The 25,370-nt window shown below is 40.6% G+C and overlaps 1 protein-coding gene across 6 annotated transcripts in view; it reads right to left on the minus strand.

The window, feature by feature from the left end:
* The window catches only part of Depdc5 (DEP domain containing 5, GATOR1 subcomplex subunit), a 161,690-nt gene that overhangs the window by 6,692 nt on the left and 129,628 nt on the right, over window positions 1-25,370 (minus strand). For all 6 annotated transcript variants that reach the window (XM_046439464.2, XM_046439462.2, XM_046439463.2 and 3 more), the window contains 3 exons: window positions 24,100-24,327; window positions 6,100-6,269; window positions 2,683-2,854 (listed from right to left, as the gene is read on the minus strand). In XM_046439464.2, coding sequence (XP_046295420.1) covers window positions 2,683-2,854; window positions 6,100-6,269; window positions 24,100-24,327 — 570 coding nt within the window. The remainder of the gene's footprint in view (window positions 1-2,682; window positions 2,855-6,099; window positions 6,270-24,099; window positions 24,328-25,370) is intronic.

A 25,370-nucleotide genomic window follows, 5' to 3' on the forward strand; every position in this document is an offset into this window, starting at 1 on the left:
TCACAGATTTTGCCTGCATTTGGGTTTCTGCGCCCTTCATTACTCTTAGCAGTTATTGCTCCTTGAGCATAAGCTGCTTTTCCACACAACCTCTTTTGGGAAGATCATCCTCCATCCCAAGGTCAAAGAAAGGACATGTATGTGTTCACCATGTCCTCCCCTGAGCTACAGCAGGATCCAGTAAAGTGATGAATCCTCAGAAGCCAGTGTGAACTGCTTAATAATAAGAATCATTCTAATGATATCTCATGTCAAAAGCTGAAAAGAGCATTTTAAATACAAAAACAAGACAAACCTTAAATGCATATTAGCTACTTCTAAACAACAACAACAACAAAAAAAAAAAACATGTTTTTATGTTACCAATCTTCCATTTCCTTAGAGGGAAAGAAAATATTACAAGCTCCATGTTAGGGATAAGAGAATTGAAACAAGTAAACATAAAAATGAATTTCTGAAAGGAAATTAGGGTGGTGGGGAGAAACAGAGCACTTTGGTACCCTCACCATCAGCCACTGCATTATCCAGCCTCACTCCTGCAAGACTGCTGCTATGGACCAAGAGCTGAGTGAGGTGGGAGAGCTGAACAGGCTGTCACATAGCAACAGGCGGCAGAGCCTGGGCTGCTCTTGGGGTGAAGGTGCTGAGGGCTGGGGCAGCCATTGCACAGTCAACCCAAAAATAGGGATGCCTATGGTGGCTTCGTTATTCTTCCATATTTGGAACTTTCTACCTAAGGAAAATTTGAGGATTCTGAACGATAGGGAAAAAAAGAAAATGGTTTTGGCTTTAATGGGAAAACACACAAAGACAGCACATGCTTGTCAGATTTTTAAGATTCTGAATTCACTGTTAGCAAAAGCAGAGATAACAGAAGTGAAGCCAGATTTAAAGTTAGGAAGTCAGTGTAGTTAGGTAAATTGGGTTTAATATCGAGTAAGATCCAAAATGGAGGCCATGTTAAAAATGAATTCTGGGAAAAGCAGAACAACTCTTGGAATGTTAAAGAAGTCCGGAAAAGCCCAAGGCCCAGAGCCCATCCCAAAGAAATGTTAATAAAGATTACTTCTTTGCCCCACCTGTGCCCCACCCTTCAGGCCTTCCCACCTAAGTTCCATCACTGAAAGAACTATAAAAAGGGGAAATAACCACACTTCCACGGATTCCATCTCTTGGGTTCCCTTCTTCCTCCGGGAGAAGTCTTTTCTGCTGTCCTTTAATAAAGCCTCTACTTTCCACTCTAACCTTGCCTCGGTGTGCTTCTCTGGTGTTATTCTTCAACATTGGGGAAGCAAGGACTCGTCACCGATCAACAGCGGTACCAGAAGGAGGCCCAGAAGCAGGAAAATTGATTCTTAAATTTGAGGCTTTATTCCTTTAAACCAGGACTCTATGTTGGCAACAAACCGAGGATGCTGGTCTTAAAGACTGGGTTACAACTGGCCAGAAAAACCATCAACTTGCACAAAAATATCCTCTAATGCAGGCCCGTGAGCTATTCTGTGCTGTTTCAGTAAGGGTGGAGGTGGAGACTCTGTAAACTCTATGTATCTCAGAGTCCATGACTTCTGGCAGGAAGGGGCTCACCTGGCACATTAAAAAAAGTCTTCAAAATAGTTAAAAAAAAAAAAAAAAAACATAGATAGGCCTCTAGAAGGTTGTATGCTCAAAAGAGCTGCCTCTCACATGAAAAGCTCAGGAACACTGAACCTGGCCTGCTCCACCTGGCAAAACCTCCTCACCCTCTGGGCTGGTTTTCTGCTGCCAGCCATGATATGAACTTATAAGAGCGCAGCAAGAAAGCATCTCCCTTACATTCAAGTTACTTCTTTCCCATTCATAATCTTTATATCCCAGGACTCCTGACATATTGGCATCAACTCTAGCTTTTCATATTAAAAAACAACATCTGTGAACTCATGGGAAGATTCATAGGAGCTATACAAATAAGTTCATCTGCAATGAATGCATGGTAATAAAGAATGATGTACTGTATAAAGTAGAGCTCATCCTTTAATCTGTCATAAACCTGATGGACTATGGTCAAATGGTAGGTTAGAGTGGGTCCCATGTGCTCCCTTTCTGACTGATGACCCTCTTCCTGGGAGAAAGGCTCTGAACTGATGAGTACTGCTATCTTTCTTGAGACTGCTTGTCTTCCTTGAGATGCAGGACTTGAGCCACATTCAAGGCTCCAAGGGCTGACACACTGCAGCTTTGTCCAATAAAACTTGTTTCCTATTTTGCTTTCAATACCCCTCTTTTGGATCTTTTTACACAGAACAGCATATATAAGCCTCCCACAAGGTTCAAATCCCTGAAACCCAAGCCAGCTAGGCTGAAGCAAATGAAAGGAGGGTGTGGGAGGACAGTAGTACTGCTAGAGAGTTACAGGGCATGATGCCCTCTCCCACCAGGGTTTCAGGTCTTAAGATAGCCTTTGGGATTGGCAAGGCAGCTCTGGTCAATCCTGTTTTAGGAATAAGGGATTTGAGTCTCAGAGATATTAAGTGATTTATCCAGGGTTACCCAGTTGCTAAATGAGGAATGAGATAGAAATCCAGATCCTTTTGGGTCCTTGTAGAAAGGCTCTCCCTTTTCACTAGCCTGTGATGATTAGATAGCCAGAAAGGTGTCCTTGAGGAGAGATGCAGATGACATTCAGAAGGAAGTAGCTCTTACTATCAAACAGGTGTTCACTGCCCTCCTTGAGTAAGCAGCTGATATTGAGCGGGATGAAGAGCTGGGCTCGCAGGGGATCGCCATACAAGTAGCTGGGAAGTGCAAAAGGACCCTCCAATACTGGTACCAACAAAAAGCCACAGGAGGTAGCTTTTCGATGCCAACCTTGGACCTAGCAGAAAGTACAGAAAAAAGAGTGTCATCTCCATGTTCTTGCTGACAAGAGAAATACTTCCCAAGGAGCAAACCTGCCAGAGCTGTGGCATGCAGTGATTGGTATGTTCATTTACACATGTCCCCTGGTTACAAACAGGCCTATGACAAAAAAAACAGTGCAATTTCACTTCCTTGATATATACTCAAAAAAACTGTGATGTAAACAAAAGTTCCTTTTCATGGCCCATGCTGCTACAACATCAGAGTTTTCTTTGAAAAAAAAAAACAGCCTGGACAGAACTAAAACCCTTCTTATTCTGTGGTATACTGGAGGAAGGTCACAGGATATAGGTTAAGTCGTGCTAAATTACCCTGTATCAGGAATTTAATAAGTCCAAAGCATCAAATAGGAAAAAAAAAAATCCACTTAAACTGCCTGAGACGAATATGACAGAGGGTGGAGAGGACTCTGGTGACCTCTGTCAAAAGTGATCAGCACTGACATGTAGAATCAGAACCACTCTCTGGGAAATTCCCCAAAGCCATATGATGGAAGACCAAAAATGAGAATTACTGGGGCAGAAAGACATACTTCTTCCCATCAATAACATTTTCCTATATGGAACAATTTTTGAGCTTTTGTGATACTTTTATTAACCATAAAACCAATGTATACTTTTAAAAGGAAAAAAAAAGCTGAAATTGGAAATGTATGTTTCAGTGGTAGAGTGCTTGCCTAGCGTCAATGAGGTCCTGGGTTCAATACTTAGCCATTAAAAAAAGATGAGGCTCTGGGATACAGATGAGATCTGTGTCAAATATTATTTTATTTACTTTTTTTTTTTTTTTCCAAACAGGGTCCTGGGATGTTACTCAGTCTGGTCTTGAACTTGTGGGCTCAGATGATACTCTCACCTCAGCCACTCAGCTACAGGTTAAAAATTATTTAGACACTGTGGCGAGTGACTACAATCCCAGCTAGACCTGGCCAAAAATAAAAAATAAAAAAAAAACAGTATGGGCCATACCTTAACTTACACAAATACAATTATGTTAAAAGTTGAAGGGAATTATTCTTAGATCTTTTCCCAGGAACTCTCGTAACAACAGAACCAAGATCTCTGGTTTGATCAAATTAATTCCTAAGACTGAGTCAACATTTTTATTTTAGGTAATATTTATCCTTATAAAATCTCACAACAAATGTGAACATTGCCTTAAGGTAAAAATTCACCTAAAGCATTAGCAGCATTGAGTGGATTTGACATGTATAGATATGAAATGTATACTTTTTAAAGATAGTTGCTAAACTCTTTGGAGGAAAAAAAAAAAAACATGTTTTTTTCTGCCCAACTGTGTGTGTACATGTGACTACTATGGTCTTGTTGTTTTGAGATAGAGTCATTAGGTAGGTCACGCAAGGAAAATGCTGATGCCTAGTGGGTCAGGGGTTAATTTTGCCTGGAGGGAGCATCATCCTGGTGTCAACCAGCTAAGGAGAGGCTAGTGTCCTTGTAAGCTGTGCAGGACGAGCCTAGCTTGACTTGGATCTTTAGGATACTTCCTGGGTGAGTCTTTCTGAGGGAAGGGTCTTAAAGATGATAACACCATATATTGAGGCTGACTGTGCCAGGCAGACAAGACCCACACAAAACTCTGCCCCAGGAAACAGTATCTTATGGGACAAACCAAGACTACAATAAAACTTTCCAGTCAGTGCTGTGCTCATTCCTCTTAGGTCATCTTTCATCTTTCAGTGAACTCTTTTTTTTAATTTTTTTGGTTGGTTTGTTTGTTTTTGCATTACAATTCTTAATACACCATTATACAATAATTTATCATATCTCTGATTATATATAAGGTATGTCTTTTTTAACTTCCCAGATGTTCTCACAGCTGTGTAATGAAATGCTTAGGCTGCTGTTAGAGTGGAGTCAGGCTCAGCTTACCCACAGAAAAATATTCTTGAAGGGTAAATCAGAGTGTATAATAGGAGTAGCACACTGTGATGATGATTGAGGAAGGCTCCAGGAAGATAGTGGCAGCCTGGATAAGGAGTGTTTATTCTAACAGGCACTGGACCAGGATGGGCAATGGCCAGGGATGACTTACTTCTTAGCGTGGGACGAGTAAATGTCCTGATTAGAGAGTCAGGCCAGGACAGAACAGAGGGAGGAAAGACAGGCAAAAAGACTAGTTAAAATAAGGCTTCTTAGCCTTGGAATTTGTGACACCTTGGGCCAGTTAATTCTTTGTTTATGGGCTGTCCTATGCTTTTTAGGATAATGAGCAGCAACCCTGGTCTCTACTCACTAGATGCTAGTAGTACTCCTACCCTCACCATGTTTGATAAGTAAAAAGGTCTGCAGATATTGTCAAATGCCCCTGAGACGCAAAATCACCCTTGTTTGAGAACTCACATATTAACAACAGTTATGCTCATTAACAAGGAATTGGTTACATAAATTATGGAATAACCCAAAATTCTGTAGCCCTTAAAAACAAAATAAAGGGGTTGGGGACATAGCTCAGTTGATACAGTGCTTGCCTTGCATGCATAAGGCCCTGGGTTCAATCCCCAGCACCACCACCACCAAAAAAAAGAAAAAAAAAAAGCAATGATTTTTAAAAAACCCAAACAAAAAATAAGGCAGATTTATTTGTGCTGATATGGAAGACACACAGGTACTGGGTGGAAAAAGCATGCATCCTACATTACCATCCCAATTAAAAAAACAAGAAGCAAAATTTTGTCTATGCAGAGAATCTCCTTAGGAGTACACTAAACTAAATGGTAGTTGTTACTCTTAGATGGAAGTCCCAGAGCACATGGTGAAATAGAGACTTGCTTTTCACTCCAGACCCCTGATTCTTAACTGGAGGCAATACTTCCCCTTCCCTAGGAACATGTGCTGATTTCTGAAGACATTTCTGGTTATCACTGTGGAAGTGTGCTACTGGCATTTAGTGGATAAAGGCCAGATGCTGTTCAACATCCTACAATGCACAACAGAAATGCACCCTACAGCACCCCACAACAGAGAATTATCTGGCACCAGATGTTAGTAGTGCCAAGGTTGAGAAACCTTAACTCGTACCCCGTTTGAATGTTTTACTGTTTAATTTTCTTAAGGCTATTACAATAGGATGAAAAGGTAATAGGAGCCTGAACCAAATAATTAAAGAGATATCTACTAAGAGCCCCTTCCCCTCTGAGAAGTGAACAAAACAAGGCCCTAATCAAATGCATGAAGTTCTCACCATCTCAAACAGCACAGCGGCAGTCACTGCCATCCAGTGTAGCTTGATCTCAAAGGCTGCATTCAAGGAGAAGTTACCATGGTAGTAACAGCTGCACCACTCCAGCCGGTCTGTACGGTTGTTCACGTCAACATCCAGGGTCACAGTCCTCTGCTCTGGGACAGTGGCAGCTGTGTCAGCACATAAAAAAAGGGCAAAGTAAGAGGAATGGGATGGGGAAGAAATATAAACAACTGAGCATACAGATGTGAAATTGCAGAACTGCCTAATAGAAAATCAGAGACTTGAGCTGGGGCTGTAGCTCAGTGGTAGAGCACTTGCCTAGCATGTCTGAGGCACTGGGTTCAATCCTTAGCACCACATAAAAATAAATAGCTAAAATAAAGGTATCAAAAATATAAACTATTTTTTTAAAAATCAGAGACTCTAGAAATTTTCTGGAAATCATCTATTCCCAGGGTCCCCAAATTTTTTCTGTTTGTGAATAGATAATAAATTATTTTAGGTTTTACAGGGCATATAGTTTCTGTCTCAACTACTCAATATAGTGCAAAAGTAAACACAGACATTGCATTAAAGAACGGGCTTTCTTTATGCTGGGCATAGTGACACACACCTGTGTCCCAGCAATTCCAGAGGCTAAGGCAGGAGAGTCCTAAGTTCAAGGCCAGCCTAGACAACTTAGCAAAAACATTTCTCAACATAAAATAAAAAGGTTTGGGGCAACAGTTCAGTGGCAGAGCACTTACCTACTGTGCACAAGGCCCTGGGTTCAATCTCCAGTATTACAAGGATAAAAAAAGAAAAAAAAAACTTATTTATAAAAACAGATAGCTTTTAAACTCAGAAGGTAAAGGATTGCATGTTTCCTCTCATATGTGGAAGTAGAGAGGAAAAAGGAGGGATTAGGGAAGTCCCATGAAAATCAAAGGGCAATCAATAGACTAGATAGAGAAATGGAACTAGGGAAAAGAAGGAAATACTGAGGAATGATGTCAGTCAAATTATATTGTTCTATTGTGCACATTTACAAATACGAAACAACAAATCTACCATTATGTACAATTATAATAAAAAATATGTGAAAAAAATCAATTGGTTTTTTAGGGCAGTTAAACTATCTGTATGATACAATAATGGTAGATACATGTCATTATATGTTTTTCCAAAACCATAGATTGTACACCATGAATGAATCCTATATTATCACCCATGAACTTTGGGTGATAATAGTATGTCAACATAGATTTCATGAATTTTAAGGAATGTCACTCTGGTGGGAGATGTTGATATTGGGAAGACTAGGTATATTTGTGGTCAAGGGATATATATAAACTTTTGGCACCAATTTTCTTGTGACCCTAAAATTCTTCTTCAAAAAATGGGCAATTATAAAACAAGCAAAGAAATCATAAACTAGAAGGCCACTTAAACTACAGTTTGCCTCTCCTTAATCAAATCCAACCCTTTCATTTACAGGACAGAAACCAAAGTTCAAGAGGGAAGATTCCTTGGCTAAAATTATGGAGTCAGAACCTCAGGCAGGCTGAACCCAAGATTATCTGATTTCAGTGATCCACAAAGGGATATAAGGAGAAGCAGCCCAGACCAGAATAAGGAGGAAGTCTTCCTTTTCTGGTTTCAATCCAGGAAGGCATTAGTTCTATAATCTTTTCTCAATAAATAAAACCTCATGATAAAGTTTAACACTCTGTTCCATCATCCTTTGGTGGAAGACTGGCTTAGTGCCAAACTTGCTTATCCTCTGGCATCCTTGTTCAGAAAACCTACTCAATCCAAGACAGCAATATATTAGAGAGGTGTCAGAAAATCAAGTTCCTTACTAGATAAAGGATTGAAATAGGCTCAGAAATTTTAAAAGGTCAAGGCTCTGTTCTGCCTGCCTTGGATACTGTCACACCTAAGGTTTCTATAAATTATGGTCTGCCCTTCATTTGTCACCCACCCCCATGAGTTCAATGGTTTCTATTTATCTTAAGTACTCAACTTAGTCCTGGGTCTGCAGGTAGAAGCATTGGATTGTATTATCTCTGACAAGGATAAAATGGATCCTAAGTCAGCAGTTTTACTGAGCTGCTAATAGGAGGCAGGGAAGAGTTAGCTAGGGCACTGAATGGCACCCAGGTAAACTGACATTTAGCTGCCAGGTGTACCACTTATTTTTCTCTCAAAACTAAAACATACAAAAGATCTGGATTTGGAGTTGGAAGACCTAAGTTCTGCCATTTACTAGTATGTGTTTCTGAGAATATAGCTCTGGTTTAGTTCTTTGTCTCCAAACTGAGAGGTGGCAGCTTAGCTGTTTCACAGAGGAGGGGTGAGGAACAAGTTAACATAGCAGAGAAAGGATTATAGACTCCCTTTTGCCTTCTCCTCAAGCCTCCTCATTTCTATCTCCCCTCCTCTCCCTCTGCTCTCCATTTAAGCCAAGAGCTCACCAAATCTCAAGGTGAGACCTGGGCATAACTCCATAAACACTGTCCATTATGCTTAAGGTACTTGGTACCTTAACTTGACCACTCTGATCCTAAAGCTGCACCTCTGTCTCTGCTTCATGTTTCTGATTCATGACACAGACAGACTGACCCTGTACTTCACAGACCGAATCAAAGAAAGTTTTGCTCTCTACTCTTAAACACTGTATCCCTCCCCCTCAGGTAAAAAGCACCCAGCAAAAATAAGGTCACTTCATAAACATCAACAGTGACCACATACATCTCTTCTTTCCCATCTGGAATATTAAGTTCAACACAGACTGGTCTAGAAAAGCCCAAAGGAACTGTTCTGCCAAGTGGTTGTATCACTGGTTTCCGAGACAGATACAAGATGGTGGACTGGAAGAAGACCTCATTTCTTGTGGCTCTGTGACTCAGGATTCAAGCAGAGGAAATACTGTTTCTCTGCAAGGCAGCTGTTGCTGTCCACTGATCCCCTGCTGTTTACCCCCCATTCACCCTCCACAATAGCCTGATAGCTGGCTGTCTACCAGCATACCGTCCGCCATTTGTCCATTTGCCCGCCTCTTGCCTGCCCATCCACTGCTGCCTGACATCCACCTGCAGATTGCCTGCCACTAGCCTACAGACTGGCAGCAGACCACCAGTGGATTGTTGGCTGCCCGCTGCCCCCTGCTGCTTGGAAGTCCACTGTCACAGTACCCGCAGGTTTGGTTACATGCAGCCGTCACCATCTTGGGACACTAGTCAGGGCCCACAGGTTTGCAATTGCCACTGCTGCCATCTTGGGACATGGCTGCCTCAGTCTAGGGATACCAGCCAGGTCCTGAAGATATATTGTCGGGGTACCTGCAGGTCTGGTTGCACCTGAGGTCTTTCTGCTGGGTGTGCTAGTGGCCATCATCTGGCTGTCTCTTTGTAGGGTCTCTCCTTTGTGTGAGTGCATCCCTGGTGGTTTCCCTACAAGTTGAAATGGTATTGAATCTTGGGAGTGCAGCAAGGCAGAGCCTTGGGAATCTGAAGCCAGGTCCATAAGACTGCAGCTGGGCTTGTATGGGCCAGTCTGATTCTAGCAAGCTGTGGAAAGTCAGAGACTAGGGGCAGTTCCCCAAAGGGAGCTCAGTTGGAGAAACTGGAGGAAACCAGGCTCTCTTCAGCTCATGGGGAAGAAATGGGTGGGAAGACTGGAGGAGGGTATGAGAACATCTTGCTGGCACCCACGGGACTGGAGCTACCATTAAACTTCAGACAACCCCACCTATTGGCAGAGAGTGGAAGTTAAGAAATTTTTTGAAAGCTAGCGGAAGCTATTGAGATTTTCCTTTTTTTTTTTTTATTTCTTTTGCCCTTTCCCTCATATCTCTACCATCTTTTAATCCAAATATTTTTCATGCAACAATTTATTGAGGAATGGGATGTCTGAATAGTACATTACAGTTTTGTTGTGTATCCTTATATTTATACTTTTTTTTAATCTGTATAATTTTTTTTCCTCACCTACCTGTCTCCCTAGATTCTCTTTCTCACTTCTCTCATACTAACAGCCAACCTCTATTAATCCCTCTCTCTCTCTTACTTTAAATTTTTTCCTCTATCTTCTCTCCTCTCTCATAAACATCATATCTCACACTAATTCTGTTCCCTCATTGTCTATCATTAGAAATGGTAAACCCTTTCAGCAAACTTACTGTTTATATTATAGACAATAATTGAACACATCATTTCTGTTTATTGTAACAAAACTATAGACACCTTAATAGGAGATATTTGGTTTAAAGGTGTATATTATTTGCATTGGGTGCAAAGATGAAACTAAATCAAGCTAAAAACCAAAAATAAACCAAAATGACCAGGAATACAAATCATATCCCAATAATAATCCTGAATGTTAATGGCCTAAACTCATCAATCCAAAGACATAAACTGGAAGACTGGATTTTAAAAAAGACCCAACAATATGCTGTCTTCAAGAGACTCAAATCCTAGGAAAAGACACCCACAGACTGAAGTTAAAAGGTTAGGAAAGACCGGCAAGGTAGACAGAACTGTGACCACCCACAGAGCAGGCCCAGCGGCCTGCTGAGGGGCAGAGCCGCCCCCCACCCCCCGCGCCTGCCAGGTAGGCTGAACTGTGACCACCAACAGAAAAGGCCCAGTGGCCCGCGGCGGGACAGAGCTTCCAATCACTCCTGCAAGGTAGGCGGGCCTGCGACCCACCGACAGAAGAGGAGCAGCGGCCTGCTGAGAGGCAGAGCCGCCCCCTCCCCCTGCGCCTGCAAGGTAGAGGGAACTGTGACCACCCACAGAGCAGGCCCAGCGGCCTGCTGAGGGGCAGAGCCGCCCCGTGCCTGCCAGGTAGGCGGAACTGTGACCACCGACAGAAAAGGCCCAGTGGCCCGCGGAGGGGCAGAGCTTCCAATCACTCCTGCAAGGTAGGCGGGCCTGCAACCCACCGGCAGAAGAGGAGCAGCGGCCTGCTGAGAGGCAGAGCCGCCCCCTCCCCCCGCGCCTGCAAGGTAGACGGAACTGTGACCACCATCAGAACAGGCCGGACCTGCAACCGACAGACAGAACAGGCCCAGTGGCCTGAGGAAGGGTAGAGCCGCCCCGCCCCCCGCGCCTACAAGGTAGGCGGACCTGCGACCCACTGGCAGAACAGCCCCAGAGGCCTGCAGAGGGGCAGTGCCGCTACCTGCGCCTGCAAAGTAGGCAGAACTGCGACCACCGACAGAACAAGCCTAGCGGCCCGCAGAGGGACAGAGCCGCCGCCCGCAAGGTAGGCGAACCTGCTACCGACCGGCAGAGCAGGCCCAGTGGCCTGCCGGCGTGGTAGGCACATTGCCCCAATTGGAGGAGGGGCAGAGCCGCCGCCCGCGCCTGCGAGGGAGACTTTGCAACTATACAAGACCAATATAAATATATAGGGGGAAAATTCAATAGCACAACAGTTTCACCAAGTAGAAAGGAACGCGAACAGTATGAAGAGACAAGGAAAGAAAGGACCACAAGCAATGCAGGTCAACTCAACGTTAGAAGAGGTAATAGCTGCAGCAGATGGAATGTCAGATAAAGAATTCAGGATATACATGCTTCAGATGATCTGGAGTCTCAAGGAAGACATCAGACAGCAAAATCAGACAATGAAAGATCACTTCAACAATGAATTACATAAACAAATCCAAGAAGCAAAAGATCAAATATACAGGGAGATAGAGGTTATAAAAAACAAACAAACAGAAATCCTAGAAATGCAGGAAGCAATAAACCAACTTAAAAACTCAATGGAGAATACTACCAGCAGAGTAGAACACTTAGAAGATAGAACATCAGACAATGAAGATAAAGTATTTCACCTTGAAAAGAACATAGACAGCTCAGCAAGACTGTTAAGAAACCATGAGCAGAACATCCAAGAAATATGGGATAACATCAAGAGACCAAATTTAAGAGTCATTGGGATACAGGAAGGGACAGAGTTTCAAACCAAAGGAATGAGCAATCTATTCAATGAAATAATACGAGAAAACTTCCCAGACTTGAAGAATGAGACAGAATCCCAAATCCTAGAAACCTACAGGACGCCGAATGTGCAAAATCATAAGAGACCCACACCTAGACACATTATAATGAAGATGCCCAACATACAGAATAAGGAGAGAATTTTAAAAGCTACAAGAGAAAGGAAGCAGATTACATTTAGGGGTAAGCCAATCAGGATAACAGCTGATCTTTCAACACAGACTCTGAAAGCTAGAAGATCCTGGAATAACATATTTCAAACACCGAAAGAAAATGGGTTCCAACCAAGAATTGTGTTTCCAGCGAAATTAAGCTTCAAGATGGAAGATGAAATTAAAACCTTCCACGATAAACAAAAGTTAAAAGAATTTGCAGCTAGAAAACCATCTCTTCTAAACATCCTTGACAAAACATTACAGGAAGAGGAAATGGAAAATAACAATGAAAACCAACAGTGGGCGGTAGGACAGTAAAGGGGGGAAAAATAATCAAAGAGGAAAACAAACCATGTTTAGTAACATAAATAAACAAATATGGCTGGAAGAACAACCCATATCTCAATAATAACCCTAAATGTTAATGGCTTAAACTCACCAATTAAGAGACACAGGCTAGTAGAATGGATCACAAAACAAGACCCAACAATATGCTGCCTACAGGAAAAGACATACATAGGCTGAAGGTGAAAGGTTGGGAAAAATCATATCACTCATATGGACTTCGGAAACAAGCAGGAGTGTCCATACTCATATCAAATAAAATAGATTTCAAGCCAAAGTTAATCAAAAGGGATAAAGAGGGACACTACATACTGCTTAAGGGAACCATACACCAACAAGACATAGCAATCATAAATATATATGCCCCAAACAATGGTGCAGCTATATTCATCAAACAAATTCTTCTCAAGTTCAAGAGTCTAATAGACCACCATACCATAATCATGGGAGACTTCAACACACCTCTCTCGCCACTGGACAGATCTTCCAAACAAAAGTTGAATAAGGAAACTATAGAACTCAATAACACAATTAATAACCTAGACTTAATTGACATATATAGAATATACCACCCAACATCAAGCAGTTACACTTTTTTCTCAGCAGCACATGGATCCTTCTCAAAAATAGATCATATATTATGTCACAGGGAAACTCTTAGACAATACAAAGGAGTAGAGATAATATCATGCATCATATCTGATCATAATGGAATGGAACTGAAAATCAACGATAAAAGAAGGAAGGAAAAAGAATAAATCACTTGGAGAATGAACAATAGGTTACTTAATGATCAATGGGTTATAGAAGACATCAAGGAGGAAATTAAAAAATTCTTAGAGATTAATGAAAACACAGACACAACATATCGGAATCTATGGGACACATTGAAAGCAGTTCTAAGAGGAAAATTCATTGCTTGGAGTTCATTCCTTAAAAAAAGAAAAAACCAACAAATAAATGATCTCACACTTCATCTCAAAATCCTAGAAAAAGAAGAGCAAAACAACAGCAAAAGAAGTAGAAGGCAAGAAATAATTAAAATCAGAGCGGAAATTAATGAAATCGAAACAAAAGAAACAATTGAAAAAATTGACAAAACTAAAAGTTGGTTCTTTGAAAAAATAAACAAAATCGACAGACCCTTAGCCATGCTAGCGAAGAGAAGAAGAGAGAGAACTCAAATTACTAGCATACGGGATGAAAAAGGCAATATCACAACAGACACTTCAGATATACAGAAGATAATCAAAAATTATTTTGAATCCTTATACTCCAATAAATTAGAAGATAGTGAAGGCATCGATAAATTTCTGAAGTCATATGATCTGCCCAGATTGAGTCAGGAGGATATAGACAACCTAAACAGACCAATATCAATTGAGGAAATAGAAGAAACCATCAAAAGACTACCAACTAAGAAAAGCCCAGGACCGGATGGGTATACAGCAGAGTTTTACAAAACCTTTAAAGAGGAACTAATACCAATACTTTTCATGCTACTTCGGGAAATAGAAAAAGAGGGAGAACTTCCAAATTCATTCTACGAGGCCAACATCACCCTGATACCTAAACCAGACAAAGACACTTCAAAGAAAGAAAACTATAGACCAATATCTCTAATGAACCTAGATGCAAAAATCCTCAATAAAATTCTGGCGAATCGGATACAAAAACATATCAAAAAAATTGTGCACCATGATCAAGTAGGATTCATCCCTGGGATGCAAGGCTGGTTCAATATATGGAAATCAATAAATGTTATTCACCACATCAATAGACTTAAAAATAAGAACCATATGATCATCTCGATAGATGCGGAAAAAGCATTCGACAAAGTACAGCATCCCTTTATGTTCAAAACTCTAGAAAAACTAGGGATAACAGGAACATACCTCAATATTGTAAAAGCAATCTATGCTAAGCCTCAGGCTAGCATCATTCTGAATGGAGAAAAATTGAAGGCATTCCCTCTAAAATCTGGAACAAGACAGGGATGCCCTCTCTCACCACTTCTGTTCAACATAGTTCTCGAAACACTGGCCAGAGCAATTAGACGAAAGAAATTAAAGGCACCAAAATAGGAAAAGAAGAACTTAAATTATCACTATTTGCAGATGACATGATTCTATACCTAGCAGACCCAAAAGGGTCTACAAAGAAACTATTAGAGCTAATAAATGAATTCAGCAAAGTGGCAGGATATAAAATCAACACGCATAAATCAAAGGCATTCCTGTATATCAGCGACAAATCCTCTGAAATGGAAATGAGGACAACCACTCCGTTCACAATATCTTCAAAAAAAATAAAATACTTGGGAATCAACCTAACAAAAGAGGTGAAAGACTTATACAATGAAAACTACAGAACCCTAAAGAGAGAAATAGAAGAAGATCTTAGAAGATGGAAAAATATACCCTGTTCATGGATAGGCAGAACTAACATCATCAAAATGGCGATATTACCAAAAGTTCTCTATAGGTTTCATGCAATGCCAATCAAAATCCCAATGGCATTTCTTGTAGAAATAGAGAAAGCAATCATGAAATTCATATGGAAAAATAAAAGACCCAGAATAGCAAAAACAACTCTAAGCAGGAAGTGTGAATCAGGCGGTATAGCGATACCAGACTTCAAACTATACTACAGAGCAATAGTAACAAAAACAGCATGGTACTAGTACCAAAACAGGCGGGTGGACCAATGGTACAGAATAGAGGACACAGAAACCAATCCACAAAACTACAACTACCTTATATTTGATAAAGGGGCTAAAAGCATGCAATGGAGGAAGGATAGCATCTTCAACAAATGGTGCTGGGAAAACTGGAAATCCATATGCAACAAAATGAAACTGAATCCCTTTCTCTCGCCATGCACAAGAGTTAATTCAAAATGGATCAAGGAGCTTGATATCAAATCAGAGACACGCTGTCTGATAGAAGAAAAAGTTGGCTACAATCTACAGTCGGTGGGGTCGGTCTCCAAATTCCTCAATAGGACACCCATAGCACAAAAGTTAATAACTAGAATCAACAAATGGGACTTACTCAAACTAAAAAGTTTTTTCTCAGCAAAAGAAACAATAAGAGAGGTAAATAGGGAGCCTACACCCTGGGAACAAATCTTTACTCCTCACACTTCAGATAGAGCCCTAATATCCAGAGTATACAAAGAACTCAAAAAATTAGACAATAAGAGAACAAACAACCCAATCAACAAATGGGCCAAGGACCTGAACAGACACTTCTCAGAGGAGGACATACAGTCAATCAACAAGTACATGAAAAAATGCTCAACATCTCTAGCTGTCAGAGAAATGCAAATCAAAACCACCCTAAGATACCATCTCACTCCAGTAAGATTGGCAGCCATTATGAAGTCAAACAACAACAAGTGCTGGCGAGGATGTGGGGAAAAGGGTACACTTGTACATTGCTGGTGGGACTGCAAATTGGTGCAGCCAATTTGGAAAGCAGTATGGAGATTTCTTGGAAAGCTGGGAATGGAGCCACCATTTGACCCAGCTATTCCCCTTCTCGGTCTATTCCCTAAAGACCTAAAAAGAGCATGCTACAGGGACACTGCTACATCGATGTTCATAGCAGCACAATTCACAATAGCAAGACTGTGGAACCAACCTAAATGCCCTTCAATAGATGAATGGATAAAAAAAATGTGGCATTTATATACAATGGAGTATTACTCCGCATTAAAAAATGACAAAATCATAGAATTTACAGGGAAATGGATGGCATTAGAGCAGATTATGCTAAGTGAAGCTAGCCAATCCCTAAAAAACAAATGCCAAATGTCTTCTTTGATATAAGGAGAGTAACTAAGAACAGAGTAGGGTCGAAGAGCATGAGAAGAAGATTAATATTAAACAGGGATGAAAGGTGGGAGGGAAAGGGAGAGAGAAGGGAAATTGCATGGAAATGGAAGGAGACCCTCAGAGTTATACAAAAGTACATACAAGAGGAAGTGAGGGGAAAGGGAAAAATAATACAAGGGGGACAAATGAATGTCAGTAGAGGTGGCAGAGAGAGAAGAGGGGAGGGGAGGGGAGGGGGGGTAGTAGAGGATAGGAAAGGCAGCAGAACACAACAGACACTAGTATGGCAATATGTAAATCAATGGATGTGTAACTGATGTAATTCTGCAATCTGTATATGGGGTAAAAATGGGAGCTCATAACCCACTTGAATCAAAGTGTGAAATATGATATATCAAGAACTATGTAATGTTTTGAACAGCCAACAATAAAAAATTTAAAAATAAAATAAAATAAATAAATGCAATGTAAAAATTAAAAAAATAAAAAATAAAAAAATAAAAGGGTATTCTAAAATAAAAAAATAAATAAAATAAAATAAATTTTTGTGAGTTTTATGTGGGATGAATGTGGGTTTGCCACATTCATCCCACATAAAATTCAGGGTGACAAATCAAGAAGTAGAATATGCTTAAGGATAGTCACTATATTATCTCTGGTAACAGCAAAAGATTGAAATTAAATGGCTTTTATATCCATACAACAGAATACCATGCATCCATTAAAAAAGAACTGATCTCTCTGTAGTCACAACTATAGGTCACAATTGTGCCTACTTGGTAGCGGATGTTTTCAAGAGGGACAAATGGGGCCAATAGGAGCTGCATACACGCCGTGTTGTAAAGAGCTGGTATTGACAGATGTGAGATGTATGTAAAAAATTATTGAGTCGGGCTGGGGTTGTGGCTCAGCAGTAGAGCACTTGCCTAGCATGTGTGAGACCTGGGTTCGATCCTCACCACCACAAAAGAATAAATAAATAAAATAAAGGTATTAAAAAAAATCTTAAGTCTCTTAAGATTTGAGTACTTAATACTTGTTCACTTTACATAAGTAAAGTCTGGTTGAATTTTAAAAGAACTGTTAAAACTTAATGTATGTATTGATAAGGAATTACCTCCAGAGTATATTGTTAAAATGAAAAAATGCATATAGAACAATATCTGTGGAATGCAATACTTAGGATGCTCAATAAAGTAAACAGATATATGCCAAAAAAAAAAAAAAAAGGTTAGGAAAAAACACATCACTCATACGAACATGTAGACCAATGGTACAGAATAGAAGACACAGAGACAAACCCACATAAATACAGTTATCTCATACTATACAAAGGCATCAAAAACACACACTGAAGAAAAGATAGCCTCTTCAACAAATGGTGCTGGGAGAACTGGAAACCACATATAGCAAAATGAAAATAAACCCCAATCTCTCACGATGCACAAAACACAACTCAAAGTGGATCAAGGACCTAGGAATTAGTCCAGAGACCTTGCATCTAATAGTGATAAAGTAGGCCCAAATCTTAACCATGTCAGATTAGGCCCCAATTTCCTTAACAAGACTACTAAAGTGCAAGAAATAAAATCAAGAATTAATAAATGCAATGGACTCAAACTAAAAAGTTTCTCCTCAGCAAAAGAAACAATCAATGAGGTGAACAGAGACCTACAGAATGGGAAAAAAATCTTTACCATACACACCTCAGATAGAGCACTAATCTCCAGGATATATAAAGAACTCAAAAAACTAAACACCAAAAAAACAAATAACCCTATCAATAAATGGGCTAAGAAACTGAACAGACACTTCACAAAACAAGAAATACAAACAATCAACAAATATATGGAAAAAAAATGTTCATCATTTCTAGCAATTAGAAAAATGCAAATCAAAATTACTCTAAGATTTTATCTCACTCACTCCAGTCATAATGACAATTATCAAGAATACAAGCAATAATAAGTGTTGACGAGGATACGGGGGAAAAGGCACGCTCATACATTGCTGGTGGAACTGCAAATTGGTGTAACCACTTTAGAAAGCAGTATGGAGATTCCTCAGAAAACTTGGAATGGAACCACCATTTGACCCAGCTATCCCATTCCTTGGTTTATACCCAAGGACTTAAAATCAGCATACTAACAGTGACACAGCCACATCAATGTTTATAGTAGCTCAATTCACAATAGCTAAACTATGGAACCAACCTAGATGCCCTTCAACAGATGAATGGATAAAGAAAATGTGGTACATATACACAATGGAACATTACTCAGTCTAAAGAAAAATGAAATTATGGTATTTGCTGGTAGATGGATGGAACTACAGAACATCATGCTAAGTGAAACAAGCCAATCCCAAAATACCAAAGGCCCAATGTTTTCTCTGATAAGGGATGCTGATCCATAGTAGGCTGGGGGACAGGGGGTGGTAGGGAAGAATGAAGGAACTCTGGATTGTGCAGAGGGAAGGGGTACAGCTGTGGGGATGGAAAGGACAGTAGAATGAGACAAACATTATTACCTAATATACATGTATGATTACACTACTGGTGTGACTCTGTACCATGTACAACCAGAGGATTGAGAAGTTGTGCTCCCTTTGTGTATAAATTGTCAAAATGCATTCTACTGTCATATACAACTAATTAGAACAAATTAAAAAAAAAAAAGAAGAAGGGAGGCCAGTAGAATAGAAGGGGATCAAGGGAAAGGAAAATGGAGGTTCTGGGGAATGAAACTGATCAAATTATACTGTTTTATTGTGTGCATGTATGAATATATTTTAACAAATCTCAAGATGGGGAAAAAATGTTTCATTGGTTTTATACTTCAGGGTTGACCTATAGATGCTTCCAGCAGGGTTAAAGTGTTGACAAAGGTAAAAGCCAAGCCAAAATACCACTTTCAGTAAAGTCATTCCTTGTGTTCCATGGGAACCAACTTATTCACCTTTTGGGGACATAGAGATATATGGAATCCAATAAATATATGCAAACCCAGGGGAAGATCAGACTTAGCACCCTTCACCCAGGTCACAGCAAGGGTGCCATTAATGACACAGGGAAGGGATCAGTGTCACTAGAGTAAAATGAACACAATCCCACAAAGGGAACTGAAATTCAGCATAACAACTAGAGCTACCACAGAATGAAGTGAGGGTTATTAGTAGTGAGTGCCACATCAAAAGGATTTTTAAAAAGGAGTTGGCTCCCACCAACCAGGAATGCTATGGAAAAGGTGCAAGTGATAGGGTTTGGACACAGGTAGTCTATAAGCCCTCCTGACCCTGAGATCCAGCAGGCCATCAAGAAAAGATTGAGAGAGCTGGGCACAGTGGCACATGCCTCTAGTCCCAGCAACTTGGGAGGCTGAGGTAAGAGGCAAGACCAGCATTAGCAACTTTGTGAGGGCCTCAGCAACTCAACAAGAATCTGTCTCAAATTTAAAAAAAAAAAAAAATTTAAAAAGGACTGAGGATATAACTCAGTGGTAAAACACCCCTTTGTGTTTAATGGATGGATGGAAGGAAGGAAGGAAGGAAGGAAGGAAGGAAAACTGCCAGGCGCAGTGGCACACGCCTATAATCCCAGTGGTTTGGGAGGCTGAGGCAGGAGGATTCAGAATTCAAAGCCAGCCTCAGAAAAAGCAAGGTGCTAAGCAACTCAGTGAGACCCTGTCTCTAAATAAAATACAAAATGGGGCTGGGGATGTGGCTCAGTAGTCAAGTGCCCCTGAGTCCAATCCCTAGTACCCCCAAAAAAGAAAAAGCTGACAAGTAGAAGACTTGTGAAGAGGCTCAGGCATGTGGCATTGCTTCTTCCAGATTCTCAGATGCCCCTGTAGCTTCCCAACTCAGCAACACAGGGAAGTGAAACCTACCATGAGTGAATCCAGATAGGACCATTTGCCAATGTCAAGGATTTCAAAATAATTTCCAACTACTAAGGGCCAATTGAGAATCAAAAGTATTTAAAAAGGAACATGTCAAAAGAAACACACAAAAAGCAAATGGAAAAGGAACAGGTCACATATAATATATAGGCCTTTCTTCCATTATGAGTGATAATGTTTTTTTTCTGAAGAAAAATCCAAACATTGATGATGACCCAATTTAAAGACAATAGTTTAGGGTAGAGATGTAGCTCAGTGGGAAAGCACTTACCTAGCATATGTGAAGCACTGGGTTCCCTTCCCAGCACCACAATAATTTAATAAACACAATAGATCTTTGTTACTTAAATAAATGACACAAGCCAGGCATGGTGGCACACGCCTCTAATCCCAGCAGCTCAGAGGCTGGAGGATTGTAAATTCAAAGCCAGCCTCAGCAAAAGCAAGGTGCTAAGCAATTCAGTGAGTCCCTGTCTCTAAATAAAATATAAAAACAGGGTTGGGGATGTGGCTCAGTAGTGGAGTACCCTTGAGTTCAATCCCCAGTATCCAAGAAAATAAATAAAGAAATGACACAGTAAAAGTCTATATTCTAACCTGGAAAAATGCTGCAGTGAAACATCTCGTATCTTAACAGAAAGGTCTGAGAGCTGTCACTAGATAGAACTAGCTATCAGATTTAAAAGGAAAAGAAGTAGAGAAGTGATAGGCAAAGAGACTGAAAGAATAAAATTCCACTATAACAACCATGGGAGCTACTTTTGCTAATAAAAGGATGTTTCCCCAGAAAGCATACATGCAAAATTCTGCCTAGTTTCAGATTCACTAAAGCCCATACACAGACCCCAGATAGCAAACACCAGTCCAATCAACTTCCTGCCCTGGACATAAACCCTATCTTCCTCTCTACTCTCCTTTTTTGGGGAGCACATGACTTTATTTTTCTATAGACTGCTCTTTTTAAGCACTAAGAACCAAAGCTAAACTGAGATAATCTGAATCCCATCTTGAGCAAAAGACTATGGAAGTCAGGAGAGGATTTTACCAGCCTATAGAAGAAGACTTCAGAAAGGAGGATATCTGAATACACATTGTCAACAGAGCTTCCAGAAACTAAGTATGTCAAGATGACAACACTGGTAGCATTTTCCAGAAGTAGTAACTGCACAAGTAGTAAGTGCAGCAAGAGGTTTGGGACCATGCACACATCTCCTTGTCTTTTCACAGGGGAAGGACCATGCATACAAGAAAGGGGATGGGCAGCTTGTCTGTTGCCAGGCTGGTAGCATCAGAATGAACAGCAGAACAACTACTATTTTTCTGACAATTCAGCAACTAATTGCTCAGGTTTGACGATTCCAGATCTAATGTTCAAAATTCAATTTCCCCAAATTCTGCCAAACTACATTAATATTTTTTCATATATTCAACAAGTATTAACAGAAACCAACTATGTATTAAGTAGGAGTGAGGACAGTCAGTTAACAAAAAGAAGTTCATCACACACCTTAAGTCCTTGGAAGGACTTAAATCCTTGAAAGGACTCACAAGCTGTACACACACACACACTGTCCAGAGGTGATAAGAGCAAAGCAGACAAAGGTTGGGTGTCAGGGGCCCAGAGACTGTAGGGGGATCAGGGAAGACCTCAATCACATGTGACCTTGAAGGAGAAACTTGAAGGGAAGAATTCCTGAGGCTATCCGAGCAATGGTGCCTCAGGTAGAAGGAAAAATCCAGAAGCAGAAATATGCTTGGCATGTTGAGCTACGTGCACAGAAGCCAATGTGGGTCAGCAAAGTGCATAGGACCACCACAGAAGATAGGGCAGAGTAAGAAGCTCACATCAGGGAGAACCTGAGAGGCTAAAGACTGGCTTTTAATTCCAGTGAGATGAAAGTCACGAGAGAATGCTGCCTAGAAAAAACACATGATCCTACTTACATCTGAAGTGGTCTCTCTGTATTCTGTGTGGAAAACCGATAATGGGGGGAAAAAAGGTCAAGAGGTGATTGCAGTATCACACGCAGGAGATGACAGTGGCTTAGAATACTGAAGGTAGATAAAAGGAAGACAGAACTTGCTGATGGACTAGATGTAGAGTGGGAAAGAAAGAACAGGAAAGTGACTGAGATTCCTGCCTGGCCTAAGTAACCAAAATGACAAGGAAAGACTAAAGGAGAAGGAGATGATGGTGGCAAGGGAGTGGGAAGGTAGAGCTCTAAACAATGTACTTTAGCCATCTAATTGACAGTCAAGGAGATGAATGGATGAGTCTCAAACTGGAAAGCATGGTGTGGGATAGAGATGAAAATTTAGCAGTGATTAGACCTTGGGATAATGAAAGACACTGACTGACCTTCACGAGATGCTTCAAGACATAAAGATAGGACCCAGAGAAGGCTCTGCCAGCCTATAGAACGAGGCCTACCTGCTGCAATGTTGAAATATCAGATTGCTGAAGAGATATCAGCAAAGGAGACTAACAAAAATAGGAGAGCTGAGAGGCACACTGTAGCAATGTCAGCAGACATTCTGCCATATTGTACCAATTACCTTAGGAACCAATAAAGAAAACCATTTAAAGGAGTCAGAGATTATCAAACAAATGCTACTGGCGGCAAAAGGACTAGGCCACTTTATTAAGCAATGTGGAGCTCCTTGGTAAGCTTGAGAAGGGTTGTTCCAAAGGAGAGGACAAAGGAAAATCTGATACAAGCTTCCCATTTTTTTGTTTTGTTTTGTTTTGATTGGCTTTTGCAACAGGACAGAGTCTACCTGTTGGAGACTGGCAGAGATGCTTGATGAAGATGCTTTACTAGAGAGGAAGAGTTCAGAGAGAGGCAATGCCTGTTAAAATCAGTCCAAGTACTATAAGCAGGGGTTTATGGAGATATTGTCCTTAGATTGGAGCAAGGGTGGCTCATCCACCCAGATCTAAGCAAATCTGAGGATCTGTGATGGCTATTAACCTTTCCATCCTACCAGCCAGATCAGAATTCTAATTAGCTGAGCTTTTACAGGCAAAGAAGAATGTAACATTTCACTGGAGTTTGGTCTATTATGGCTCTTCCTTTCTTCCAAAGGTTTTCAGGATCTCTGCAATCTGACCCAGAGATAAATTCTGTGGTGCTTCACCCAGGGCATGTATTCTCTAAACAATCCACAGGGCCTCTCCTCCAGAGCAGAGGTCTCCATTTCCTATCAGAGGTCACCATCTTTTGATAAACATGTATTTACTGCTATCTTAAGACCTGTAGGAATTATGGAAAGGGAATAAGAGTTCCAATTTATATCTTTGAGTGTGGTAAGTATATTTGGGGAAGAAGGAATGAGGGAAGATTCATGATCAGCTGAAATGTCTTGAATGGATAACCTTTCAGGTTTCTTCCTATTCTGAGATCCTAGGATGCTAGTCTTCAAGGCCTCAGACAGGAACTAAACCTGCGGAGAGCACCAGCTTATATTCCCTATATCCTGAGGGCTCTCACCAAAAGTGGCCACATTTTCTATTCCCTCCTATAAATGCACATTTGGCACCATGCTCTAATTTGAGAGGTGCTAAATACTATCTATTGCTTGGGAAAAAATCAAACCGGATCTGCTCAGCCAGTGGAAAACAGCACAGTGTCAACAGACACAGTGGAAAGTATTGGAGTAACAAAAGGTCTAATTCTGGTTCACGTGGCATCATTCCCTGGTTGGCTGCTACCCTTTCCCAGGCACCTGCCAATACATCCCCACATCCAGCTAGATCAAGCATTTACCTAAAAGTGCAGCTGCCTGGCTCCGTCCTCCAAAACTGCGGCTAAAGGAGCTATGCCTGCTAGCATAGGAGGCTGGCCGGCTGGGCAGCCAGGGTAGGAGAAAGGCAGGAATCTCAGAGTGCAAGAGCTCTTCTGCCACAAAGGCAACCTCAAACCACTTGCGCTGGAAACTGGCAAAGTCATCCACGCCTACAGTGTGCCAGGTGGCAGTGGGTTGCTGCATGGCCACTGAAAAAAAGCAGAAGGGAGAGAAGGATACCTCAGTACAAATGCTTATTTTCTCACTGATGCATGCTACAACATGGATGAACCTTGAAAACATATGCTAGAAATTGGACATAAAAACCACATATTGTATGACTCCATTTATAAAATTTGTCCAAAATAGGAAAATCTTTAGACAGTAATGAAAATAGTCTGGGACTAGTCAGAGGTGGTGGTTGCACAAGTACTAAATGCCCTTAAAATGGTTAATTATATGTTATATGAACTTCATTGGAACAAGTAATTTATATTCAGTTTTATACCCATAATTTCAGAGCATATACTGGTAAACCCCCTCCCCTTCAATTTGAAGGCAAAAAATAAGTGTTTACTTATTTACTTAAAAATAATTATTTATAAGGAAAAAAGTGACAATGGACATACTAGTGGCTACAAGGGAAAAGTTCCCACTTCTGTCACATCCTTGGACAAAATAGCACAGTGAGTGTCACCAGCTGCATCAATTCATGTATGATTTTTAGACCTAAAGGTGGAGAAACTATCTGTCTGCAGGATGGGAGTCACTTCCAGCCAAGGTCCACACATGTGCTGCATGTACAAGAGAGGCTGGTCTGAGTCCTGGGTGCCTCCAGAACTAAACAAGTCAGCTCTCACCATGGCCACATGAGAAACTGCTTCTCTCTGGGGATTATTTTTCCTTGTATATGTTTTTTTTTTTTTTTTTTTTAAAGGCTGGGGGTGTGGATCAGTCGTAGAGTACTTGCCTAGCATGCATAAGAACATAGGTTCATCCCCAGCATCATAAAAAGTAAACAAATAAACAAAAATAAATAAACAAATCTGCTTCCTGGATGCATGAGTTCTGCACCCACAGACTTAATCAATCACATATTCAAAATATTCAGAAAAAAAAACTGCTTCTATACTAAACCTACACAGACATTTTTCTTTTCATTATTCTTAGATAATATAGTACAATATAGCAATTACATTGTATTAAGTATTATAAGTCATCTAAAGATGATTTAAAGTGTATAGGAGGATAT

The sequence above is a fragment of the Marmota monax genome, unplaced genomic scaffold, assembly GCF_021218885.2.
Source record: "Marmota monax isolate L192 unplaced genomic scaffold, Marmota_monax_Labrador192_F-V1.1 WCK01_AAM20220418_F8-fsc00253, whole genome shotgun sequence".
In the NCBI taxonomy this organism is placed as follows: domain Eukaryota; kingdom Metazoa; phylum Chordata; class Mammalia; order Rodentia; family Sciuridae; genus Marmota; species Marmota monax.